Source organism: Numida meleagris, chromosome 3 (genome assembly GCF_002078875.1).
Source record: "Numida meleagris isolate 19003 breed g44 Domestic line chromosome 3, NumMel1.0, whole genome shotgun sequence".
Taxonomy (NCBI): Eukaryota; Metazoa; Chordata; class Aves; order Galliformes; family Numididae; genus Numida; species Numida meleagris.
In genome coordinates, this window is record NC_034411.1 from 29,004,103 (window position 1) to 29,031,664 (window position 27,562).

The window sequence follows — 27,562 nt, forward strand, 5'->3', positions numbered from 1 at the left end:
CATTTAGAGTTTGTGGCGTGTTTTTCTGTCAGATTACACAGTAATTTTCATAGTACTCATACATCTGATAAAATCTCTTACTGATTTTCATTGCAGATCCTCTGTTAAAAACCTATAGCTGAGATACTCAGCTATAGCGATCTATAGTTACACTGAAAACAGTCTTTAATCATTCCTAGAGTCAGGTAGGAGGTGATCTAACGCTACTGTAAATTAAAGCAAATCTGAAAGTTGTATTGGTTACATAGAATTACAGAAAGAGCTAAAATGGTTCTGTAAGAACCTGTGTGAAAGCAAGTAAAAGTGATTATGATCACTCTCCTGTAACTGAAGTAGTATGACTAAATAATCTTATGTTTAATGGTTATCCCAGTTATTCTTCAAATCATGTATCTGACTGATATACTGAAAGATGGTAGTTAACCATAACAAAGCTCTATGATGTCCACTATTTTTATCATACTACAGTGCTTATGGTTTTTTTTAACTCTCCCAGACTAGTTTTTCTACTTTCCTTGTAAAATGACTTAAAGTAGTGAATCATTTGGTAACTGTTGAGTGAGGCATTTGTTAAAAGATGGTTTGTGTTTTTCCCCAATGATACTATGTAAAATATTTATGTAAAGTGAACCCCATATCTGATTTTCAGTCTTTTACTAGTTCTGCATTCAAATTAAGCTAAATTTCGTTTCTTAATGTATGTTTTTAATGTATAATTGTAATGTCCATAATTTTCTGTTCTAAGTTTCACTGTTTTACTTTATTGCATCTTTTGTGCAATTATTTCAAGGATTTTTGAGTTGGTCACCTGCTGGCCATTGAGCTACTGCTACCTCTATGCCGATGAACTTGGTGACTGTTGCAGCGTTAATGGTTTTATTGTTTATTGCCATTCAGTAATTCTTTCAAATAGCAGACAGCTCAAAAACTGCATTTAGAAGTTCAACTCTAAGCAAAATTAACAAAGAGAAGACATTTGTAAACCTACTGTCCATATTGAATACTGTGTTTGATACCTTCTACGCTTCATTTTCTTATACCTATTTCATTGCAACTCCTGTTTCCTGCTTACATTTTAGACTTTCTGTTACCTTGAATTAAAAGCCTTTAAGAACATAAGTTTAGCATACTGGAACTGAAAATAAACTTTCTTAAAATTCTGAATGGAGAGTTTAACTTCTTTTTGTATTTACAGTGTATTTTCATGCTATTTTGGGAAGAAACTGACTCTTTTTTTTTACTCCTCAATAGAAATGAAACCAGTTTTTGCATGTATTTTGTTTCAGTATAGAGAGTAAAAATGTACAGCCTGGTTTATCACAGCTGTAGTTTGAAATTAAATCTTTAGCTTTAATATTTTCACTGAAGAAGGGACAGCTGATTTCTTGGCATCTTTTACAATAAATATGTAGGTGTAATGTATGCTTTTCTTAATTTAAATACAGATTTGTAAGATTTTTCACCGAAAATCTGGAGCATTTTTGTTATCTTCTTTTTGTATTGGTTTATACTTTGTAACATTCTGTTTACGTGTTTTCATACTTGATTTTTCCTTCTGCATTTAATGGGATCTAGTGTCAAAGAGAAAATACTTACAAGCTATATCATATGAAAAGCATATAAAACTTCTATGGAAGGGATATCAAGTTTGAAGTGAAAACTTTAATTCTGTCTCAGCATCACTGTCTTTAAAACGATGAAGTCAATGTGCTACTAACCTACAGAAGGTATTATCTGGGATGTCTTCAACTATCAAAAAACTTATATTTTCTTTTCAAGAATAAATTTTCCCCAAGAATAAAAGAAAATGTATTTTCCAGTCCTTTATGTGTATTTGCTTCCAGAGGACAGGCAGTCAGAGAATGTATCCTAAGATGTTATTTATGGCCTGGTGTTACCACTGATTGGTGATTGTTTCCATGTATTATGCAAACTTGTAAGTCTGTTTTCAGGAGATCTCACTATAGCTCTTTATATTTAAATTGCCTTAACAGCTTGTATAAACTTGTTATACTACTTTTCTTTTTTGTAAGAATTTCTAAACCTTCTTTTGCTATTGAAAAAGCTATTGAGATTTTTTTTAATATGAAGTCCTTGTCATTTCTGATCTCTAAATTGCTGAAAACACTAGTTTGTCCTGTGAAACTTGTATTCCTCAAAGAAAAAAAAGTATCATAGCAGTACTTTGAAAAAAAAATCTGGACTTGCATATTTAAAGAACGTGTTCCTGTGCCACTGACAAAACTGATAGAAGTACCTTTTAATGGGCATAAAGGTGCTGGAAATACCTACCTCAGTTGTAATGTCAAATTCTTCACAGGAAGGTATAAAAGACCCTACATAGACTGTTGTGTGATAACTTGTGGGTCCGTCTGTTGTCATGTTGGTATCTAATATCTGGTGTTTAATCAAAGTGCTAAAACACAAGATTAAATCTTCCTTCCAGGTTTTAGGTGCAATAATACTAATAATACTTCTGTGCATGTACATTACCAATCTCCTTTTCAAGGACCATGTGCGTATTTAAAATTATAACTACTTTTATATTTATAGCTAAACATTTTACACGCTTATTTTCTGGGCATTACAGCTTCTACCAGGTCAGGGCCTGATCAACAAAACATCCATGTAGCTTCAAGAGCACAAGATATCCTCAGTTCCTTCTGCTGTAGGGATCTAGAGTTTGGGGCATATTCTACAAAGATTGTTAATCAGAAACAGGGTAAGCACTTAGAACAAGTCCAAGTCAGCTACAAGATTCATTGCATCCTTGCTTGGCCAAGCAGGATTTATTTGCAGGGGTTCCCTAAAGCACTAATGGTATTTGCATCTCTGAGGAAGTGCATATAACTGATGTTATTTCCCTGTGATGTCAGTTGAACCTAATCACATATTGAACGTTCATTGACGCTTTCAAACCTTGTGAATTAGAAATTCTGTGCTTTTATCCTTACTGTTTCAAGAGCCAAAGTTAAGACAGAAGTATCTCTTTCCCATTCCTCATTTCCTTCATGAATCATTGCAGGATGCCCTCATATTGATATTAGGTATGCTGGATGTAAACATTTAAGGTCATTTTCAGAATAGAAGTAACTCTGATATCAGTTCCTAAACTTACTTGCACGATGGATTTCAGTTATAACTGTTTATTAGAATATGATTGGTTTGATTTTGATTAATATTTTTGCCCTATGGTTCTTTGATGTTGGTATTGAAATATCCACTTCAATGCAGATAATTCTTATGCAACATGGGAAGGACTAGAATTACTGAGAGTTTCCGGACCACTTTTGATGAGGAAGTTTTCTTTTAGTTTGTAAAAACAACTGTAATTTTTTTGCCTCCGATGTCATCTGAGTACATACTACAAATCAGTGTGTTTTCATATATGACTGACAAGATATACTATATATATGTGTGTGTAGTGGATTGTTTTCTCTGTTTTCCAAATGAGGGATTTTGCTGCAGTGCTACATGAATTTGCTGCCCTAGGTTTGATTCCTGGAGAGTGATCTGTGTACGACTACAGCTTGAAACCATTTAGAAACAGAATCTGATGTAAAAAGTAGCTGCTTGCCTGTTAAATAGAAGTGATCATTGCATATATGTGATGACACAGTTTTACAGTATCCCTTCTTTACAGATATTTCTGAAATGAAATAAATGAAATAAATTAATCTTTAGGGACCTGCCTCTTCGGGGAGGGAACCTAAGGGTCGAAGAAAATCTCTGACACATTTTAGGTTTCATGGAACTTTTTTAAATTAGGGGAGCTGTAGGAAGAAGAGATGCAATTTAAACTGCTGTATTTCTAACTGCGACCCCTGAAGGAATTTTTTAGTCTTTAAGTTGAAGCAATTTTTCTGTTTTCTTTTTAACTACAGATTCCCATTGGTGGATACCTTAATCAGTTTGTTTAGAAGGTTATGCTATTACAGTTGAACTTTTTTTTTAACAGTGATTTTACAAGAAGGGTGTACAAACTTGACTTCTCTGGCTGTAAGAGCAGAAACTGTCTTGGACCACATATAAAATACATAATATATTTAATGTACATAAGAAACAGAGCTTCTTTTCTTTATATATATTTTTTATACATTAAAAAAAGGACAACAAATACATAAAACTGTAGAGTTGGACATGTAAAGCCTGGTTAACAAAATGCAACAGTCAAAATTTTCCTAACATCATCCTTTTTCATCTATTATTGAACCAGGTATTAATAGCTTCAATGAAAATACAGTGATTGTGTTAGCTGTGTTCCAATCAGTGAGCTCTTTGCAGACTTCAAGTAAGTTATTCTTTACACTGCATTCACATGCTAGGCAGTACAGAGAGCAATGATCTGATAGCAGATCACTGATGCAACAGTCTGTTTGTTGGTTGGAACCCGTTTGATGTTGTTTTTCCTGACATATGTAAAACTGAATTTATTATTACTGGACTGTAATACTTTGAGCACTCAGATACATAACACTGGCATACCATTCTGGGGCTAAATTGAGTTTTTGTGTGGCTGAATGGAATGCCCATCTTGGTTGGATTGAAAAATGTCATAAGGCTTTTTTTACCCAAGCATTTCTGCCAAATGCGTACAGGAAGTGGCTTTGGCAGTTGTATCCAAACAAGTAACTTCATTTCCTGGAATCTGCTTTTTTGCAAAATATGAACTTTAAGAAAGTGAAAAGAGGGATGTTAAGGGGTAGAGGAAAGGCTACCACTACAGTTTCAGAAAAGTAGATTGCCTAAATTATCAAACTCAAGTTTTTCTATGTATAGTCACAACAACATAATGCAATTTAATATTTTCAAATTGATAGTTTCTTCATGTAATATTATTTAAAAAGTCTGAGTATAACTGCATTTAGTGTTTATTGGTAAGGCAGTCATAAAGTAAGTACGATACAAGAGAATATGCTGTATGACAGCACAGGTTATAGATGCCTATTTCCAACTGGAGATTTAGTAAAACTTATATTTATTACTGTAAAACCCAGAAAAATTGAAAGAGAATAAATGTTGTCAGATATAACTTTCAGTCTAAAATGAGATAAGAACTGATACAACATTATGAACAATATGCTAAAAATACCATAATTTTATCTGTTGGGTGCTATTTATTTCTTATTCTACTGCAAATTCATTTTTCTAGTCTAACTTGCTGATTTAGAGTAATGAGTAATTTTTTCTTCTCTTTTTTCCTATTGTCTCCAAGCTAATACCCTGAATATTTCAATAACAGTTACTGCAATCTTCCTTATAGTGCTGGATAACTGCCTATAATAAAAGCACAGCCTTCATGTTCTTATGCTCTTAATCTTAAGGTCAAATTGTAGATTTTTTTTCAGGTGTTTGAAAAGCAGTAGTTCAATAGCTGGTTTGTATAAAATGATTTTTAAGTCATCATAGCATGTTAGGGGCTATTTCAGAAATGCAAATATGGAAAACAGTATGTTAAAATACGTGGTAGCAATAAGTCATGCTGTAATGTGTCAGATGGGAATCCTGAAAAATTACCATTTTCTTACAAATAATATTGCAAAATCATTTAGTAAATATTTATTATACAGAAGAAATCTTAATATCAGAGATACAAAATATTCAAGTTGTGCAGAGTTCATGATACACCTTTTAATAATTTATTCAGTTGGGTATTAATAGACAGTATATGAAACAACCTAGTAGAAGTGTTGATTTATATAGAATTTTTTCAAAGCATTAAAAATTGCTTCTAATGGGTGTAGGCACAGTGAAAAAACACTTTAAATGGTTCAGTACAATAATTAACGAGTAAAGATGGTAATAGTGTACACCTTTCCCTGATGTCTGCACATACTGTCATAAGTGGTAGGGACTGTAACTTTGTTTGAAGGGAGTTCTTCCTTCCCATTCTTCTTTATGTTTCTTTCAATATTTTATTCTTAATGCAACCACCTGTTATTGTTTTAGTTCTTCTATCATCTTATAATGTTCACTTTTTCAATAAGTGTTCTAGTTGTCACTTAAAAACTTCAAACAGTTGTCTTGTTTGCAGTGGTTTCCACTGAGTTCTTGTATTGCTCTTATTGTTTGTAAGTATACTTAGGAATATTTCGTAAATAATGTATAAACTTCTGTTAACAATTGGCATAGTATGTTTCTGATTTCTTACTGAATATTTGGTATAAATACATTGTCTGAGTAAGTTTTTTAGCTGACTTGGAATTTTCTTTTTTTCATCATGTTTTTTCTTTGTGTTCATTATTGTTCACATGCTTCTGTCAATGAATGGACCTAAATGAATAATATAATGCAAAGCTGATTTTTCTTGTTATGGAGGCATTGAATAAGTTCCCAGACTGAGATACAGGGCATCTGGTTTTTATTTCAGTCTTTATTATTTAGTAAGTTTGTGAACTTACGCAAGTGATCTCACCTCTCTGAACCAGTTTCCTCAACTGTAAAATAAATTAGAGTAGCTTATCTTTCAAGATCGCTTTGAGATTTCATGTTCAAAGGCTATCTATAAGTGCAAAATCTTGTTTTTCTAACATCAAGAAGATTGAATGATTTGTGAAAGTAAGAGTGAATTAGAAGCAGAGACCAATATAAAGCTTTGAAAGCCTTTCTTCCGTAAAATATTTGTTCTTGAAATCATTTTTCTTTATTGATAGCTAATTTGTTTGGGAAGTTTTGTTGAAAATCGAGATTACGTTGGCTGCTAGATTGCTGTGCAATCATGGGTGAACTTTTCTGGTTCTAATACGTCTGCTATTTATTGTAACTTCCAAGAATAAGCTACATGAAATGTATTTCATCCACTGACATTGCTACTTGCTGAGTAAAAGAAAGAGCTGAGTACTCAGCATGGACTGGGAAAGTTCATCTTAGTAGAATGATTTTTTTTTTTATTATTATTATTCATATATGTCACATTTAGCTGTGGTAGGAAACATTTCTAAGTATTTCAAAAATGTCATTTAATCTTTCACGGTACAGAAAGTAGACAACAGTTTTAAATGCTAGCCAGTATTTAGAAACAGGAGGAGAACGTTTAAATTTTTTTATTAAAGTGTTAAGACTATTTTACATAGAGGAATACTGAAAGAAAAACTTAGGCAAGTTTATTTAACTGAAGTCTAATATGAGTGTGCTCTTGGCTCTAAGATACGTGACATTTAATATTGAAGTAAGCTTGTGTGACATGGAATTTCCATAATATTTTCTCATTTTGATCTTAAGGAAAAGAAGTTTAAAGCTACTGAAAAACATAATGTACTTGGCATTCAGAAAGAATTATGAAACCTTTTCTTATGATAGATTTGCAAAACACAGATTTGCAAGTGGCAAAAGCACTCTTAATTTTATGTCTTGACACAGCGTAGCACTGTGAAAATTTTGTTGTGATCCTTCACTGTATATTCTTCATATAGTTCAAGAAATTTTGATTAAAAAGGAATTGGAAGACTTTTAGCTGGGAATTGTGTTCATGCAATATGTAATTTCACTCAAATATATTATGACTTTTTTTAAGTGAAGTTCCCTAATAAAGCTATTGACACTATTTAAATTTTCAGAAAACCTATGTTCTATTATGAGTTTGACAGGGCACACCTGTTCCCTCTATGTGAGCAATTAGTTTTGTCATTGATATCACCGAGGCAAGAATGTAATCAGTTTTGATTGAGCCAGCTTTTAGAAACACTGAAATTAAAGACAAGTATTAAATGCGTAAGAACTCAGATGATTACTTGACTTTTTGTCTCAATTTATATTAAGCATCATAAGGATAGTTATATTTTTCCTTTTCTCTCTTTATATGCTGTGGAGACTCTAGTAAGAATAATTAAAGCTAAAAATAAATTAGTATAAGCAGACTCTGTATAGAACATTTTTAAGTGATGGTATGAAATGTATTGGAAATTACAGTACAGTTGTATATATTTTTTACAGAAGAAAAATATTTTTAAATATTGAAGGCTATCTTGTAATATTTAAAGAGTTTGGATTAAGTGTTTATTTTAAGAAAGAGAAAGGCAAGGTGCATCTCCATTCTTATCCGTATGTGTATATACATATGATATTAGCTGTCTTTCTGAAGAATATTCCTATTATTGTACCTGAGGAAAAAGAAAATGCCAGTGCAATTTCGTTTGTGGATTAAGGAATGTAGCTTTGAAATCACTTTTGGAACACAAAATACTGTGTAATTAAATAGTATAAATATCCATCTAATAGTAAGTGATCTGTAACCACTACAGTCTTTCACAGTGTTGTGGAATGTAAAGCATTAAATACTTCTTATACAGCAGTCATCCACTAACAGGACAAAAACCGAAATGGTCAAGAAATTGTTAACAGTGCACTAATAGGTTTCTGGAAAACAAATATTCTGTGAATTATTATAAGCAAATAGATGTTGCTAAATCATAGGCTTTATTTTACCACACTGCAGTATCAAATTGTTCTCTGACTTATGTTTCATCAGGAAAGGTTGCTGAACATCAAGAGGAGAAACTATTATTTTGCTGAATGTGGGTATTTATTGTTATGACAGCAGAATTTACTGTTAATAGGATAGACTGCACCCATAACTACAGGGTAGAAAGCACTTCCTGCCTTCAGGGTCAATTTATGATGGAAACTTCATTAAAAGTTGGATTAATTGCATGATTGTAAGGTTTCAGGAGTAGTGATCATGCTGGCTGAGAAACTTAACTTTCATGCTTTATGTTACATCTTCAATTTAAGCCTTAGAGAGTTATGAATACTGCTTTTACTTATCAGATGTGTTGTTAAAATCCTATTGGTGGTTTTTTTCATGAATGCTTCTGGATTTTCTTTGGTAAGTGCTTGTGCCCTAGGGCATTTACTTGAATTCCGGAAATATGTGTATGATAGTCACAAAATTCCTTAACATTTTTTTCATTTCTTTTGGTCAATCTAGAGGCACTATAAAAGCATAACTGCTACCCCATATTACTTTTAGTCTACAGCTAAGGAAGTTTTGTGCTCATAAAATTTTGTGTTTACACATAGCCTCAAATTAATTTCACAGAAGTTTAAAGAGGCATTTAGGTGACATGTAGGATTGGGTGGTAACCCAGTTGATTCTGGTAACACCATAGTGCAACTTCCTTCCATCCTTCACTCAAACACACACAAGTGTTTAGTTTCACTTCTTTTTTACTGAACTTAGTTGTTGACCTGCATGTCAAACCTACAAGCTACCTGTGTTGAGTATTCTATGCGTTGTGTATTATGCGAAGAAAATATTGCATCTGCACGGTTACGTTTCTGCAGTAGTACCGTGGCTTTAGAGTGATTCTTTATAGTCTCTGTTTCAGTATTGACAGGGCAAAGATGCTGTCATACTAAACAGGTACCTTAAGAGAGATATCAGTGTATACAGCCAGATGATAGGATCTCTGTTGTCATGTTAGGAACTTATAAGTATGTTAACTGTTATCCTGTAAAAATAATTATTCATTTATATAACCAGAAAAAAAATCACTTTACTGAGACCTAAAATATCATAGAAACATAAAAAAAAAAAAAACTATCATTGCTGAAGAGTTATAAACTTATTAACTGGTAAAAAATATCATAAAATATACAAAAACTAAGTGCAACAAACTGCCATCTTTCCTGTGTATACAAATTCCAGCCTGTACTCTGTCCTTCTTTTCCAAAACCCACCATCTTGCTCAGAAAGCAGCTAACTCAGATAATGCTAGCCATGGATAAAGACAAATTTCAAAGTCTGTTGTGCTTAAAACAATTCTTGTATCAGATCCTTTGCATTTGTGCAACTCTGCTGCTGACTATGGAATTCCAGTGCTTGGTGGATTGCCCTAATCTTCCTAAGTCATTTATTTCATGAAAGTGCTTTGGACAATATTTCAGTCTGACATATTTTTCATTGTTGGTGGTGCCAGTTACTGTATTTGTGACAAGTGCAGTTTTTCCATTCACTGTATATGATTCTTTCTCTTCACCTATTGGTATATTAGTAGAATCCGTTTGTATTTTGTATTAAAATAAAAAGATGTATACAATTTTTCAAATTGCCTGTAAACTTTTATGTAAAGAATGCCACAGCTCTGTCTTAGAATTTCTTGAGTCAGAGCTGTATTGAAAGACTGGCAAAAGAAGAATACAGCTGGAGTTTTTTCTCTTCCATGCAGTTCAGTTTATGTCCAACATATGGCTCCTACTCACAGCCTTCCTTGAAGTTAAAGACATATATATATATAAGATTAGTACATATATGTTTAATATTCAGTTTACATTAAATCAACAGGAATATCCAGTGCCACTAGAGACATCTAATTGCTTTGCTATTGAGAGGTAAAAGAATTTTGATTAAAAACAAAGGGAAGATACCTCATTCTTTGCTTCTTCCTACAGAAGTGAAATTCCTGAGGATGATTTATTATTCTCTTTTTTTCAGCTGGAAAGGATTTGATATTAGGTGCATTTTGATATCCTAAAAATTTGATGAGCTGTTTGTTTTTTATCACATGGATTGCTACTACTTAAAATCCTTTCTATTTTGATTAATTTAGTTGTATTTCTTTGGAGGCCAGATTCCTCTTACTGCAAAGAGTGATTGCTAATGGCTGTAACTCAAGACCATGTGAACTTAACTGAACTTTCTATGGCATCTAAGGAATGTTCAAATTAAATTTATCTTTCTGCTGAAGAAATTTGTTTCTGAAAGTTTTATTTTTAGACTATTAAAATTAAATAAGTATAATGTGTTGTGTAATTTTGTTCTTAAACTTTTAATGCGTGCTATTTGTCATTGTTGTCAGCAAAAATCCTGAGCTATTTGCTGTGCTTTATCCTATTATGTAGTGAGTGGTATGATTCTTTTTGTTAAACTATTTAAAAATGAATAATGATGTTCATCAGAGTGCTTTATTAAAAATGCAAACTATAGTTTTACTTAAACTTCCTCAAACTCCTGGACTGTTAACTCTGATTCAGATAGTAAGTACACTTTTGTTTGTTAAGACTGGGTTACAAAAAGATGTATGTAGCATGCAGAATCTTTTCTTTCTTTCCTTCTTTCTTTCTTTTTTCCCCCTTCTTGTACAAAAATTTAGTGTTTCCTTTAAAATAATTTTTTTCCTTCAAAATAAGACAGATCCATACAAAATTTTCTTAAAAGAATTTTAAAGCTTTGAACATCTGAGTAAAGTCCAAAGGAATGGTTAGCCATTTTGCTGATATGTATAATTCCTGTGTCCACAGTAATTACCTCATTTTTACTTTGATTCCCTTTTCGTAACCATTACAAATAAAAGTGGAGACATACAGATGTAGATAACATAGGTATAGAAAGTACAGGTACTAACCACTACCAAATGCTCTACCAACTACCTAGAGACAAATCCAGATTTAGGCTCACTAAAAGGAACTCCTTTTATAACTCTAGACGTACAAAGTGCTTAATTCTGTAGAGAATTCAGAAAATTACTGTCAAGGTTGTTGTTAAAGAGTATGCAAACACCTGAAGAAAATTACTCAGGTATCATCTAAATTTTTTTCTGTTCCATGTGCAAAGGACTCACATCTTGACTATGCTACAACCTACCTCACTATCTGCTCATCCAGCTGAACGTGTCACATGCCTAGAATTCTTCAGTTTTGAGACTACTTAAGCCTTCTGAAGGACCAATTCTGAGCCTATATTTAGAGTACAGTTAATATCCGTTGACTGCATTGACCACTGTTATTGAATAACAGATCAACAATGGCAAGACAAAGAAGGGATGCTATCTGTAATGTAGTGGTTACAGGAGGGAAGAAGATATTTCCTCAGGAGCTGAGTGTTTGAAATTTAGTGTGGTCATTGCAGGGGATTATATGCTTAAATTTGAAATCTGTATTTAGGTATAAAAGAGACTATTGTGTTTGTTCTCGGAGGCAAATTCTAATAAAGTTTCAACAGAAGAAGAATCAAAGTTAATTCTCCTACAAAGTTGTTTCATAACTTAATTTCTAATTTTCAGGTGCCGGGAGAAAATAAGTAATGAGATTGGTAAAGCTTATTCATCTTTGATGTAAGTAGAATGTTGAGAATGATAAGAAGACATACGACAGTCTCTGTCATGGTTTCTTCTCTTCATTCTCTCATACACTATTTTTTGGTGCTGAACTGTTCCTGCTGAAACAAGCAGACAAGTAGAAAAACAAAACTTGTTATGAAACAGCTCCTGCACTCCTTCAGTTAATAATCTGAAATTTTAAAATAGCTCTAAATTGGTAGTAATTGACAACATTACCAATACAGACTATTTTTTCTTGTCTACCACAGATGTAGAAGCATGTAGACTTCAGAAAACCTCAGTATCTTAACAAAGAATAAAACTAAAATATAATATGGAATTAAAAAAACAGTATGTTTCCAAAACCAAATTGATGGAAAACAAGTCATCGCTCCTCTGCTGAACTGCTCTGAAAATGAAATACTCCTTTTTTGTGGTTTATGGTGTTACCGGCAAGACTGGTGGAGCAGCTGGTACTTGAGACACCAAAAATACATGCAGATCTCTGCAGTTGTGCCTAACAAAAAAACTTCACTTACTTTTGGCCCAAGCTGTCATGATTCCATTGATGTAGGTTGTCATTTGGTAGAATTCTTAAAATATTCTTCACCCACAATTCAGTCATTTTTCTAAAATTACTGAAGATAAAATGAAAATAGAAATTTAAATGTAGTGTCTGCCACTCAAAACAGCCTAAAATATGTAGATGAGAAAAATTTTATTGAGAGCAATCTTTTTTTAAACATTCGTATACTTGAAAAAGACAGGCAAGATTTACAGGTCTAAAACAGAAGCAGCAAACATTATTACTAGTGCAATTTAAATTGAATTGAGATTCAATAACTTATATGAAAGACCAAGTTGAAATCTTTGGAAAAAGTAGTTTTACTTCACTAAAATTTTCAAAAGAATATAAAGAGAATATTGTGGCATTACTATGAATAAAAAAGTACCTGCTATCAAAAGCAAAGATTAGTATCACAACATTCTACCCTGGACTAACGTATTGGCCCTGTCTTGTATTTAGTAAAATTTTTTGCAAAACCCCATATACTGCGTAAGAGAACATACTTAGAGTTTGAAGAGAGAGAAAAGCACATTCTATTTATAATGTTCAGTTTTTTTTTGTAAACTGAACAACATAGCATAGGATGTGTGTCATTTTTTATCAGAAGTTACATGCAATGTGTGATTCCAGCATAGACAAAACTGAACATTATTTAGATGTGGCAGCACCATTGGGTGTGTCTCAAAGTTTCTGTGGGTTTGACTTCATATTTTCCTTTGTATCCACCTCCTGAACTTCTGCCAAGGCTACCATGCTTTGTTTCTGCTTTCTCTTTATTACCTACTAATTAAGGGCTTCCAGTGTGTGTATGTATTATACAATCAGATATGATCTCACAGGCAGCTTGGAAGTAAATGGTTGTAAATAGCTGGTAAATATTTTTGTCTCTTTTGAAACGTACAAGCTGTCATATATGAAGTGTTGGAAAAATATTTCTGTAGTAATGTTGGTATCAGAACACAAAAACTTGACTTTATCAACAGGTATGTGACTTTGTTTCTCTCTGCTGATGTCTGTAAACATTTTGTTCATGCTAACTAGACCCTGATTCTCAGTATCTGCACCCTCACAGCAACTCTGCCCTGATTTTTCAATCTGATAACTATGCTGTCCATTGACTCTTTAAAGAAAATTCAAAAACATGATTAAGTAACACAAAGTAGACACACTATAAATCTTTAAATTTGAAGCCATTCCATGTCATCTCTAAAATTATTAGGAACCATAACTGAAAAAAAAATCAGACCAAAATAGTTTCGCTAAACTGAGTCTAACACATATTAGAAAAAATGGTGAAGTCATTGACAATTTATTAAGTTGTTTCTAACAATTTTCCTTTATCTTGTAATTCTCACTAGCATTGTGCTTTGCAACATTTAACGGGCAAACTAGTATGCTTATTTTCCAGAGAAGAAAAAGGAGGGAAAAAGATTTCAGTAGTTTTGATCTTTTGCCTTCAGGTCTGAGATTCAGTCTGGTACCAGACTTATGACATGTCAATCAGGAGCATAAAACTGAATTTCTGTCTGACATTTGCCATTTAGGTCAAGTGGCTTTTGTTGCAAAAGTAGACCTATTAAATATACAGTGGATTAATTTTTAAAATATTTTTCTTACCTTTGTTGTTATCTGAGACTTCTCAAAGCAATGAAACTGAAAAATCAGCATGGTTGGTTTCAGCAGTCATATGCCATTTGGAGTTGTGTTGGTGGTGGTGTTCTTGGTGAAGTTTAAAATCATCAATTTCATCATGTTTTAAATTAAGTTTATACCCAGTTTAGCCTTTATATGTATGTTTATATTTCAATTTTTATCCCAATTTTACTGATCACATAACTTCTAAGAATAACTATTACAGTAGATATGGTGCTTTGATTTGTGTCCAGAATAGTTCTGAATAAGTTTGTCCTTTTGCTGTTATGCATATGCACTGTCTCATTTAGTGGTTACTGCTATTTAGAAAACATTATATAGAAAACTGTTTTGTATGTAACATTTTGTCTTGATGATCAGTTATCTTTATGTGGATAAAAATAATGCCTAAGTAAATGAGCATGCACTAATTAACTCAAGCTGTAAATGAAAATTTTTACTTGTGCATTGCAGTCCAACCTGCTGAATCAATGTGCAATATCACAGTAAACACAGCCAAACTCAAAAAGCATTCATTTTACCCTCTTTCTCCTCTGTAAGCAAACAAAAGAAACTTCAGAGCGAGAGAAAGTTAATTATGCCACAGTCTTATTTAATTCATTGAGTCTAAATATTCTGTTTTTCATTTGAGACTTCTAACTGTCCAAAGACTGTTCTGCAGTTCTACTCTGCAGGGTGCCATGAGCACATGAGCAACCTTCTTTAATGTCTTTCCCATTTTTGAAGTACAGCCTAATGAAGATATTCATATATAATGTGTATGCTCACGAGGAAGAATTTAGCTGAGCTTTACGGCAGGAAAGTATTCGTTGTATATTTTATTGGTGTCTGTTTTCCTATTTTTCAGTATTTATTCTTTGTTGTTCCATTATACCCAAGCTCTGTTATAGCTACTTTCACCCATTCTGAACAATTGGTCAGTAAATACTTCTAACACCTTAGTTCTAATACGAAGACTTATCTGATAATTTGTCTTTACTTTCATTTGAAAGTGCTCACAATTCCTCTGTTGATATGTGATCATAAGCCAAAACAGATAACTGAAAGAACAGGTTGACCATTGGAAAATTTTTCATAAGAACAAAAACTCACAATTCACACCAACTGCCATTCTGAAGTTCTTCACCCAGCTCTCAGATGAGTGCTTTTCTTGAGCCAAGGGGACATTTTGCTCTTCTTGATTTCAGTGGAAAAGTTGGCAAATACTGATAGACAGAGGACATAGCAGGAATAGAAATACAAAGTCTTCCATTGTGAAAATGTAGTTTCTGCAGAACAGATATGTGGGCAGAAAAGTGGACAGATGTTTTTATCATCAGAATGCATAGTCTGTGAAGAGTCAGAACAGCTATTCCCAGGAGTTTGCTTTTGTTAGTAGACAGTCTTAATATTCCTCCCTCAGAACGGCTCAAATTGCATCTTCGATTCTTTGCTTCCGAAGAGTTATTTCCAATTCTTTTGCAAGTTAAATTGACAGCTTGTATCATGAGAGCTGCTAGTATTCCTTTAAGCTTTCCTATCAGGACCATAATCTGGCTACAAGCTGGAGTTGTGAGGGAGACGCTGTGATTCTGCTTTCTGACAGATAAAAGTATCTTCTGACACAGGCAGTACCAATTTCATGCTACTGTTTGAGCCATTTTCCAGATTTAACGAAAGAGCAATGTAAATATTTTGAGTTGATTTTACACGTTAAAATTTATTTAGCTCTTCTTCCTCTGAGAAATAATTTTTTTCAACAAATAAACAGCAACAGCAACAAAAAAGAATTGGCCAGACCTAATAGTGCCATTCCTAGTGTGGATGCCCATGAAACCTTTATGAAAAAAGAATCACTAGAATAAAGTCTTGAAAAATTGACAATTATTTGTAATCTAGGATAACTAAAACAGGATCCAATAGGATTTGTTGATGTTGGATACCTTTAAAAATCAGCATGGTCTCTTAAAAGGATACAAACATGTCTGATACTCATGGAAACAAAATAATTTAAGGGTTTTCTTTTTTTTTTTTTTTTTACTTTTGTGCACTTACCTACACAGATAATTCCTTTTTATTTAAGATTTAACATAAAAATACTATTCAGATTCATAATTTTTCTCCCTGCATTTGAGCATACAAAGTCACACTATGCCTTACGTATTTCCCAGTTAAAGAGGCATTAAATGTTGTTTTGAATGACTGTAAATACCATTTTGTACATAACTATGTAAAATAAATTACTTTAGTGATCGAATAAGTTTTGTGATGTTTGCCAGGGGCTTTGCTGATACATAGGCTTTTAACTGCCATAGGTGCATTACTTAGTTATGGAATCCCTTTGATCTTTTTATGTCACCTCAAAAAATAATCAGGCACCTCCAAAAGCATTATTGTATTTTTTCTCAGTTTGTTTTGACTTATTAATTTGAAGAGTTTGGTTCATTAATGAATGCTGCAATATGCTTTTTATTTCTTGGTTATTATTACTCTTGTTGCTGTAGGTCAGAACTTGCCAGCAGTCACTGTGATTTTACTTTGACTTTCTGAGCTCTGTGGGATAATTTTAATTTGCACATTTTCCAGGAGCAGTCTCTTGTACTGAAACTTCTTGTTTCATATGTAGATTGGTGCAGTGCACTGGATAGGAGTACAGGCTGAAATGAAACCTTCAATGAGAACATTAAGTATAATACACAAATTCAGAATGAGGATCAAACATGAATTTTCCCCAAATTTGAACTCTTTGAATTTGTGATGAATTATGAGTTTGCTGTAAATTTCACTCTGTGAATTAGACATGTTTCTGCATATTTGAACGTTAAAAACCAACTTACACAACCTAACAGTAAAGTTTAAAAAAAAAAAGTACAAAAGTTATCACTTCTTAACACAACACTGTCAACTGGGATTTCACAAATGTTATTGCACGAAAATTGCATTTTTTTTCTAGCCATCTGAATTATTTTGATAATAGTTATTCCAATTTGCATTGTAATGATTTGATGACATGTTTCATTGCTCTTGCCCTGTGCTATGTGAAGATTATTCCTTAAATAAGATCTTTCAAGTTTTTACTTTGTAATAATATGCCACAGTATTATACTCATTTGGCCTGTACAAGAAAAGAAATTGTTTTCTACAAGACTACATGTTTTAGCCAAACTATATGAGAACCTTGCCAACAATGTGCTATCATCAGTGTTCTCTTCTCTCGATTCTTTTACCCTTAAAATTGTATATAATGTTATAAATATGTATCAGTTTGCAACTAGAGAAAAACTATTTAATAAAATTGTCATTTGAGTAAGTGCAAATATCATAATTGAAAATACGCTAAGCACACAGAATCTTCATTACTGAAAGTATCACCACTCCATCAAGCTTCTAATGTTTCTTGTAATGTTTTTCTGGTGTTAACATTGCCGAATTTCCTTATTATCATTCTAACTTTCTCCATCATTACCCACAGGCTGCAACATATTCTTTATCTGTTTTGTGCTCATGTTAGGCTGAGATACAATCTTAATGCTTCTTTCAAGCTACTGAGATACTGTTTTCAGAATGTGATTGTTTACTATTCCATATACTTATGTATTTTCTTAAAATGTGCTTCATAAACCAGAAAATTACTCTTTCCCAAGAGTTCTAGAGATATTCTTACATGTTTTGTTAAGCTGTACAATTCTGCTGCCTCTTAATATAATAGTGGAAAACTATTATCAGATTACCTTTAATTTTGGTTAACAGATTTCTGCCTGGAAGAAGCAGTAAGCATCATAATTTTTGTCTTCCAAACTTAGTTCTGTTTACTCAAAGGTAAAGCATTGTCAAAAGGGTTAAATACTTTACATTGCAGTAGTACATATGAGAAAGTGTGATTCATTGTTTATTTTAAGCTCAGATGTGAACTTCATTAAGGCTTTTTGCACTTAATGCAATTTTTTCCTTTTTTAAAAAAAAGCAATTTTGGAGGGTCAGTTCAGGTTGCGTATTAAAATTAGTGTCAATGATGGAATGAATGTACAATAAAATTCTGCTTGCAAAACCGACTTTTTTTCTTCAGTGCAGGCATGAAACATGAACACTATATTCTCAGGTCATCACTGCAGGAAAAAAATATATTTTCCTAAATCCTTTTGCTCTTTGGGATTGAACAGTGGCAAAAGTGTACTGTATCTTTCTTTGATTTTCTTCTTTAGAAAGGGTGGAGCATTTCTACATGCTTTGCCATTCAAACATTCCTGGTGGTTCTATTTTCAACTCAAAATTTTTAGATTAGTAACAGATGTGCTGATTCTTTCAACTGAAATAGAAGGAAAGTTTTTCTACTATACTTCGAATAGTTTTAAAATTTTTACTGATTATTGAACCCTGAATGCTAGCTTGTGTTACCAGTCTTCACTGTAAATGATATCTTATGCCACAAAAATCTCACTGAAGTCAGTGGGAAGAAATTCTGAACTGATAAGCAGGACAAGGGGCAGCAGAACATATTCCTGAGTATAAAATGCAAATTTTCATGCATACTGATCAGGACCCCAAAAAGGTGTAGCATTCGTGAACTGCATAGCATAACTTTTATGTATGGTTTGTTAATATGCATCATGCCCACTTACACAAAAAGTGCAAAGTGCATAGACAGGAAAATAGTTTGCAAACTTTGTATGTTGTTGGTAATGGTGGTCCATTGGCACAAACCATATCGAAAATTCTTGCACAGCAAAACTCCCAAGAAACTTTAGTAGGCTTGCTGCACAATGGGTTTGGTGCTCTTGATGGAGGGAAGGGATGCTATCCGGAGGGACCTGGACAGCTTTGCGAGGTGGACTCATGAATTTCAACAAGACCAAGTGCAAGGTCCTGCACCTAGGTCAGGGCAATCCCAAGACAGACTCAGGCTGGGAGTAGAATGGCTTGAGAGTAGCCCTGAGGAGAAGGATTTGGCGATGTCAGTTGATGAAAGACTCAACGTGAGCCAGTAATGTGAGCTTGCAGCCTAGAAGGCCAACTGTATCCTTGGTTGTGTCAAGAGAAGTGCAACAAGCATGCTGATGGAGGTGATTCTGCTCCTCTATTCTGCTCTTGTGAGATTCCACCCAGAATACTGCATCCACTTCTGGATCCCCCAACACAAGAAGGACATGGAGTTGTTGGAGAAGGTCCTGAGGAGGGCCACAAAGATGATCAGAGGACTAGAGCAACTCCCCAGTAAGGACAGGCAGAGAGAGCTGGGGCTCTTCAGCCTGGAGAAGAGAAAATTCCAAGAAGTCCTTATAGCCACCTTTCAGTACCTAAAGGAGGCCTACAGGAAAGCTGAGAAGGGACTTTTTATAAGGGCATGTAGCAACAGGCTGAAAGGAAATGGCTTTAAACTGGGAAAGTGTAGATTTAGACTAGATATTGGGAAGAAATTCCTTACTGTAAAGGTGATGAGACAATGGAACAGGTTGTCCAGTGCGACTGTGAATGCCCCCTCCCTGGAATCATTCAAGGCCAGGCTGGATGGGGTTTTGATCAACCTGGTATAGAGGGAGGTGTCCCTGCCTATAGTGGAAGGGTTGGAAATAGATGATCTTAAAGATCCCTTCCAACACAAAACATTCCATGATGCTATGCTAGCTCTGAAGCAGGAAGGCAGGCTTTGAATTTTTTTCTTGAATAATGTGCTTTATTTCTTATTTGGATTTGTAGATCATTCAGCACTGAGAACTGGTAAATAATACAGATCATAACACTTTCCAGCAGTATTTTGAAAAAAGATTTGAAGGCCAAATATGCCTTGAATTTCTGGTGCACAAAAGGAAATAAATCCAGTATTGAAAGTCTGAGAGGCAGGAACCAGGTGTTTTTGTAGGTACAATACCTGATTCACTAAAAGGGGATAACATTCACTGAGGAATATGAAACATACGTAATTAAAAGAATCTCCAGTTTTTCTTTTCCCAGAGTACTGAAAATATTCAAGTTACGTCTTGGGGTAAATATGATAAAGGGTGAAAGAAAGACTGAATCAAAGTGCAGCTTGATGTTGTGAAAATACTTCTAATGTTCTTGTACTTATGAATATTTTCAATATTTTAAAATTTCGCACATTAGTTTTATTTATCAAAAAATTTAAGTTGACTTTATAGAAAGTCAACTTGATACAGAACTTACACAGTATGAGCATTCAGACTTTAGAGAAACAAAGTGAAACTAAATTAACTTGTCAGATAAAAACTTGTTAGTTTTTTTTGTGAAAAAATTCTTCCCTGTTGGTGGGCAACAGAGCATAGTCTGCTGGGTTCTTTAAGATGCTTTGGTTGATTTGTCTAAAATGGAATTAAAGAAATACGAAATGTCTGTCTCTTACTCAGTCTGAAGTAGTTCCTGTTTTTTCTTGAGACAGAAGGAAAGATGTCACTTGGATGTCAAGAGGCTTTTGAAGTTTTCAAGCAAGACCATGCAGATCGTATAACCATTGAGGACAACAAACAGCTTCTAAAACAGAGGTGAGTGTCCCAGCAAGGTAAGCTGGAGAGAGACATCTGAGAGTTCATTATGAGCCTGGTTAAGAATGTGTAATTTTAGATCAGGCGTCCGATGCTTCTACTGAGGATTTGGTATGGAAACTTAGCCTTTTCTTACAGGGTTATTTCTTATTTGGCTGTCACTTAGTAATGACAGAATGAAAGTCTGAAGAAAATACGAAAATGGCATTAGTGGTCTCAGAGCATCTGTCTTCTGGTTTTATTCATCTTATCTTTGTAGCACTATTAAAGTAATGTGGTAAACGGCATTCATGATCATGAATTATTTAGAGGAAGTTAGATTCATGTGACTAAATTGATCACTGTAATTTCCATTGTCAAAAATGCTTTACTGGCTTTAGCACTGAATTGGACAGTAAAGTATGAGATGTTTAACAGATGCTTTGGTCTATTGCTCCTAACTTGCTTGCCAAGTGATTTTAGGTTCTCTCTTCGAGTTTTGCACTCTAAAACAGAAATAATACTTTATCCTTCCATATTTGTTGTTAATGCTAGAAAAGCACTTCAAAATCATCTGGTAAAGATGGTAAGAACAGTGAAATATTAACACGAATTTTCATAAAGCAAACTTTACACATCTCAAAAAATAAACTATCAAGACTTGTTCTTGTTGGCTGCATAATGGTACTGTTTCACTGTCCGTTTTGCAAGAATTAATCCTCCACGTTCTGTAAGAGAAATATTACATTTTTGGCTTGGGCATGCCAAAAGCAGGTCTCTCAGTGTACCCTTCTGATCTTATCAGTTTTACCTAATTTCTTTTATGTTTTTTCTTGATTTTTTTTCTTTTTTTTCCCCTTGAGTCTCCTTCTCAATATTTCATCTGCTTTCTTCTGTTTCACTAATAGGACAATTAACAGGCATTAACAGACATTAACAGGCATGAAAGACAGCGTTTTCAGGGTCACTTATTTCATTGAAACTCAGGATCTCCTCCATGTCTCTGTGGATTACTCACAATCTTGCTGCTTACCATTTTTGTGAACTGGTTAACTTTCTACCCAGGTCTATGACTTGCAGCCACAGGTACCTAATTGCCAAAGTATTAGATGAACATAAAATTTTATCCGTGTAAATTGGATATTTAGTAATTTCTTTCATCTTATCGATAGATTATACCACATGTATCTTACACTGCAATAATTTCTGATATTGCTATCTATTAAGAGAACTCTTCGTGGTTACGGCATGATCAAAGAGATTCAAACTCATGTCTTGGGTAGCCCCTCTCTAATATGCAGCATCTGGTTGATGAAATTGGTGCTGACGTGAAGGGTGATACTTTGAAACAACATTTCTCCCAGGTCATTTGCAGTAGATTTTAGTGAGATATTTGTAGCTGCAAGTATACTGAGTTCATTAAAATGGATTTATATCAAGTCCAGTCTATAATTTGGAATGCAGCCTCTGAACCACACAAAAACTGGGTTACCCAGCCAGCATTCAAATTGCACAGGAAGATGTGTGTGGACACCAGATGTTTAAAGGTTACCATAACTTCCCTTTACATAGAGATTTCTCGTGTTAATATTTTTGTTTATAGTTACATAACCGCTTTTGTCATACCAAGAACAGTATTTGGTTCAGAAAGTACTTGTTTTTAGCTTCGTACTTTTTCCTCTGGGTATTTTGGGTAGATTTCCTTTGGCTGCTAATTATACTGTTCTTGTATTAATTGAATGGTGATTCATCAGCGAGCGTAGTTCAGTGTTTGACAGCAAAAGTCACAACTATTTCTTGGGCTGTAAAATTATTGACATATATGAATTGTGGATTCTTCCTCCTTGTAGATCTTCAAAAGCTGCCTGGACATGGCCCTGGGCAACCAGCTGTACGCGTCCCTATTCGAATAGGGGGTGGATCAGATAGCCATCAGAGGTCCCTTCCAACATCTGCCATGCTGTGATTCTGTGTATATACATGTACTACATATACTTGTGTGTAAATATTCTGTGACTGCCTATTTATGAACAATCAAATGTAACCATTTGATTAAATCAAATACTGAAAAATATCCATCTTGCCATTAAAAAAGAAAATAAAAAATCACGCACATAAAAGAAATACTGTTTCAAACATAAAGCTTTTAACCTTCTACTTAACAGATATTTACAGGGAACGTAACTCAGTATTGAAACTCACTACCATCCCCGTATTTCTTTTTTTAAAAGGAAGCTTACTTAGCTAAAAAGTAATTTCTCTTTGAAGCTCATGTAGTGACTTCCCGCCTGAGTCCCATTAGTTCAGTTGCCTAGGGGAACTTCTAAAAAGGTGGCTTTGTGAGATAGAAAAAGTGATCTACTAATTAGTTTACAGTTAATGGGATACAACTCATTCAATTTTTCTTCTGTAGAACAACTGCAGTGCTGCTTAAAAATCTATGTTTATGCCTAGACAGAATAAGACTGCTGAAATTTGAACATCCTATATCTAACTTTCAGAAGACTTTCTAGTGTACTGTTACTCAATACACTCATGTTCTCTTTAAGTGTTGTTTCTCTATGGAGGAGAAAAATCTGTCTCATTTTTTCTTGCAGTAAAGCAAGAAATCTTCCCAGCTAAGCCGCTCCAATGCAATATTGTATACTGCACAAAGCCTTTTAAATTCCATCCTAGTCAGTATTTCCAGTAGTAAAATTCTACTAAGCTCCCAGATGTAATGTAAATCTAGTTTCCACTTTGATGTTCTCTATTAATTTTTTCCACTTCCTTCTTTCCTTGCTTTCTGTGTCTCAGCTGCTTAGCAGCTAACTTGTTTTTTCAGTAGCTTGGTAGCTATGGATGAGCTTCATGGAAAGGATGAGTTTCACTTTGGTCACTCAATTTCTAATTAGAAATGAATGAATGTTTGTATATTTTACTAAACATCCCCATTCTCTCATTTGAATTTGTCTTGTTTTACATTATGTTAGAGATTTGTTTTTCAGAATGTTAAATTTTTAATTACTGACCTTTGTTTGAAGAGTTAAACCTTTGCAAAATTCTTGCTCTATGAGAATTCTTTATATTCATGTAGGATACTTGTGGACTCTTTTGAGCTAACAATGTAATTGTTCACTCATTGTTATTCATACCAGTATGAACTTTGAGAGATTTTTTCTGAGGTATATCAAAAGTTGTCTTTTTCTTTCAATAACAGAATCAAATTTTATGTCTTTCTCTTGCTTATTTAGTTTGACTGTGATTCATAGTCCAGATGGACTTTCTTGGTCTTTCATAGATTAATGCCAAGTTTTAGTTTATAAACTGTGGTGTTTGAGAAACAGATGCATGGCCCATTCAGCTATTCGTGTTTTCAAGGCAACAAGCTACAAACACAGGCTGGGTAGACAGATGGCTTCAACTTGTCCAACTGAATCAATCTGTGAACATGAATTGGAGGCAATGGGAGTTTTGACTCAATAATTAATTGATGAGGTTAATATTTGACCTATGGAAGCTGGAGGGAAGAAAGAGAGGGGTGCTTTTGTTCATTCCCATTAGACCTTTACACAATCTATTGTACTTGCTTGGGTATTCGAAGTCTGAACTAGTTCTAATGGCTATGTAAAAGTCTCACATATACTTCAAAGGCTTCTGCTTTCCTTATGCAAGACATAGCAAGTGGTGAGAAACACCCAGCTGGAGCTATTTAGCTGTGTTGAATTCAGCCTTGATTTCAAGTGTTCAGATATGAATGTGGTCACCTGAAGTTCCAGCTCTTTCCAGTTTCACTGGGAGATGAACTAATTGAGAAAGGGCAGTTCTCCAAGACCCACTTCCCAATGGGAAATTCATATTTGTTGACTAAGTTTTGGCATTATTTGAGTGAGACAGAAATACAGTTTGTGGATCTCCTCAGTTATTTTGTTAGACCAAGTCTTATCCAGGTCAGTTGCCGGCTTACTTTAAAACTGTATATTGCAGTTCTGTCTCCACATTCAACAATGAATTTGCAGAGGTGAAAATAACAGTTCAAATTTTCATGTCTAGCCTAATGTCACACGAGAAAGGTCACAATGTAGCAAATTATACATTTTAAACTTTCACTATTTTAACTGTTACAATGAATTAACCTTTATAATCCTAGCAGCAGAACATAGTTAGCATATGAATGACTGATATAGATGCCTTAACAGCTTTATGTGATACTGAGTTAAATAAGTATCGTAGAATAATTATGCTGAGAAGTATTGTAAAATATCAGAAAATTGCTAGGGAAAAAAAGCAAAAGAGGATAAGGCATCAAGATCTAACAGGCTATGGAGAATGTAGGGAATATAAGTTCATTTGTAAGGTTCTGTTTTTTAATGAGATACTTAGATATCACAAACTTATTAAAGAGCAAGACATAGATACAGTGAGCAGAATGCTTTATAACACTGAAGTGAGCATCACTCCAACATCATGCTGCAAGCTAAAAGGAAAATCCTGATCGTCAGAATAATTAACATACCATGTGAAGACTTGATGATTTGAATGTAATCAGGATGTTGTCAGTGAATTATTTTAGACATATACCTGCTGGAAATTTTAGTCAGCACTATTCAAATACAAGACAGAAACACGATCTTGGCTCCCTCAGAGCTTGCAGTATCACGAAACATGCAGATGGGCAAGACACTTTGTCAATATGTGCAGGGGTTGCTCTGGACGAAATGCCTTCCTGAACTTTTATGGAGACCCAGCAGTGGATGTGAGCACAGTGGGTGATGCTTTTCAAAAGTGAAGGCAGAGACAGAGGGTCACCACTGGTGCCAATTTTTATGAGTGCAGCATGCAGGTTCTTATTCATCACTGGCAAAATGCATAACTAATGGTGACTACGTTGAAAAATAGTGTTTTGTAGCTGAGAATTTGCTATGTCAAACAGTGTTGTTGGGCTCTTTCTGTATGTTGTTTCCATGGAAATAAATAGGAGATATTGCTTTCAGAGTGACCTACATACATGGTTTAAATTACTTCAGTCTTAACAATTTGGGATGTATGTCTGTGCTGTTATTCACAATATTTTGCATGGAAATGCAATTTTTTACATTCATTAAGTCACTTAATCTTACAGCATCTCAGCTTGCCCTTTTTTAAGATTTCTATAACAATACCCATGGAAGTTTTGAGGGCTCTTTCATTGACATTATTCAGTGCTTTGGAAATCTGAGTTTGTAAAAAGTGATCATCACATTACCTCTTATCAAGCGTGATCTCAGATGAACTTTTTTCTTACTATGAATAATTTTCTACTTAAATTCAATCAGTTACGGCAGAAAAAAATTACAGTAAAAAAGCATATAAAAGTGATTTTCAGCATCTAAAGAAGAGGACTGAAGAATGAAAATGGATCTTTGCAGGAGAAATGTAGTTACCAGCGCTAGACTTGTCCAGGCTGCCAGATTTAACATCACTACATTTGTCAAAAGGATCAAGTGATATTTATTTGCCACAAGTGGTTTTCTTTTACAGCCCACTGAGGAAATATGAGAGTAGATCAGTTCAGTAGATACACTGAGAGAAGAACCACCTACTGAATCACCAGCAATACAACAGCAACTGCATGCTGTGCTTCCTTTGGTCTCTCCTCCAAGAAATGACTGAGTTCATTTTTCCTGTCAAAACGCTATGCCAGAATGGAAAGGCCTCATTTTATGCTGGGATGATAGAAATGTGGTATATTAAGTAAAACAAACATGGCATATTACAAAAAGCAATTAGAAATTTTCTTGAAGGAAAACACAAAATTTATTCTGTTCCTGTTCTTTAATTACAAAAAATTACATTCCTCTACAATGGAATACACCTGAGGAAATTTCACATTTAAAAAAAGCTCATTTGCATCTTGAATTTGAAGTCCAGTTATCTCAATACTACAAAAAGGGATTTTCCAAAGCCAGATTTGTTGGTTTGTTTCCATCCTTCTTACTTGGGCTGTTGTTAGCTTGATATTTGTCCAGATTTAGATTGTATCAATATTGGACCAGTAGTTATATATATAATTCAAATATTTGCATTCACATGTGGACTAGCTGTAGAGCAGAATAATATAGCTTATTCACACTTTCTTATTTTTCTGTTTGAGAGGTATCTTATGACAGGGACATGCATGCTCATACAGCACTGACAGTGATTGTCAACAATACGCATGTTACAGGTTTAAATGGTTTAATTTCCTGGGGAGCAGAAGTTCAAAAATTTAGTTTTCACTTTGGATATTTTTTCTTTCTGTATTTTCTTTCTATATAGCTGCATGCTAAAAGATTGCAATTAACTTATCATAAAAAAATTAATATGATATTATTTTAGTAATATTAACAATATATTGTATTAAATTACTGTTTATGTGTTTAAGGAAAGACAGTCTTTACATTGAAATAGTATTATATGTATATGCTATATATTTTCATAAAGATAGTATATATTCTCTTTCTAGTATACCTATTAGTTGTATTCAAAATGGTTTCTTTTAGACCAAACTCCTTTTTGGATGGAAAATATTTTGCAGCCTGTTCTACTTACAAAGTGAAAAATAGTCCTGACGAATTCAGTATTTTATGGTAAACGAAGATTTTAACTAGTTGTGCTTACTGTATCATTTCATTGACAGGTTTGCTGAAGCTAAATGTCTTGGAGAAAAAATAAATGAAGTGAGAAATAAAATAAGTGAGTACACTTCAGCTTCATTTTACATTTCTAGTTGATGATATTGCAACATTCAGAGGATGTGTAAAGAGATTTTATTTCTAAAATAGATGAATCAATGTATTACTAAGATTTCCAAAGTTATAAATTGTTATCTTACATTCTTGGTAATAATTTTATAT

General features: G+C 33.8%; 1 protein-coding gene across 3 annotated transcripts in view; it reads left to right on the forward strand.

Annotated features, from left to right (window-relative positions):
• The window catches only part of KIF6 (kinesin family member 6), a 147,645-nt gene that overhangs the window by 70,096 nt on the left and 49,987 nt on the right, over positions 1–27,562 (forward strand). For all 3 annotated transcript variants that reach the window (XM_021392999.1, XM_021393000.1, XM_021392998.1), the window contains exons 14-15: positions 20,627–20,729; positions 27,346–27,401. In XM_021392999.1, the coding sequence (XP_021248674.1) occupies positions 20,627–20,729; positions 27,346–27,401 (159 nt within the window). The remainder of the gene's footprint in view (positions 1–20,626; positions 20,730–27,345; positions 27,402–27,562) is intronic.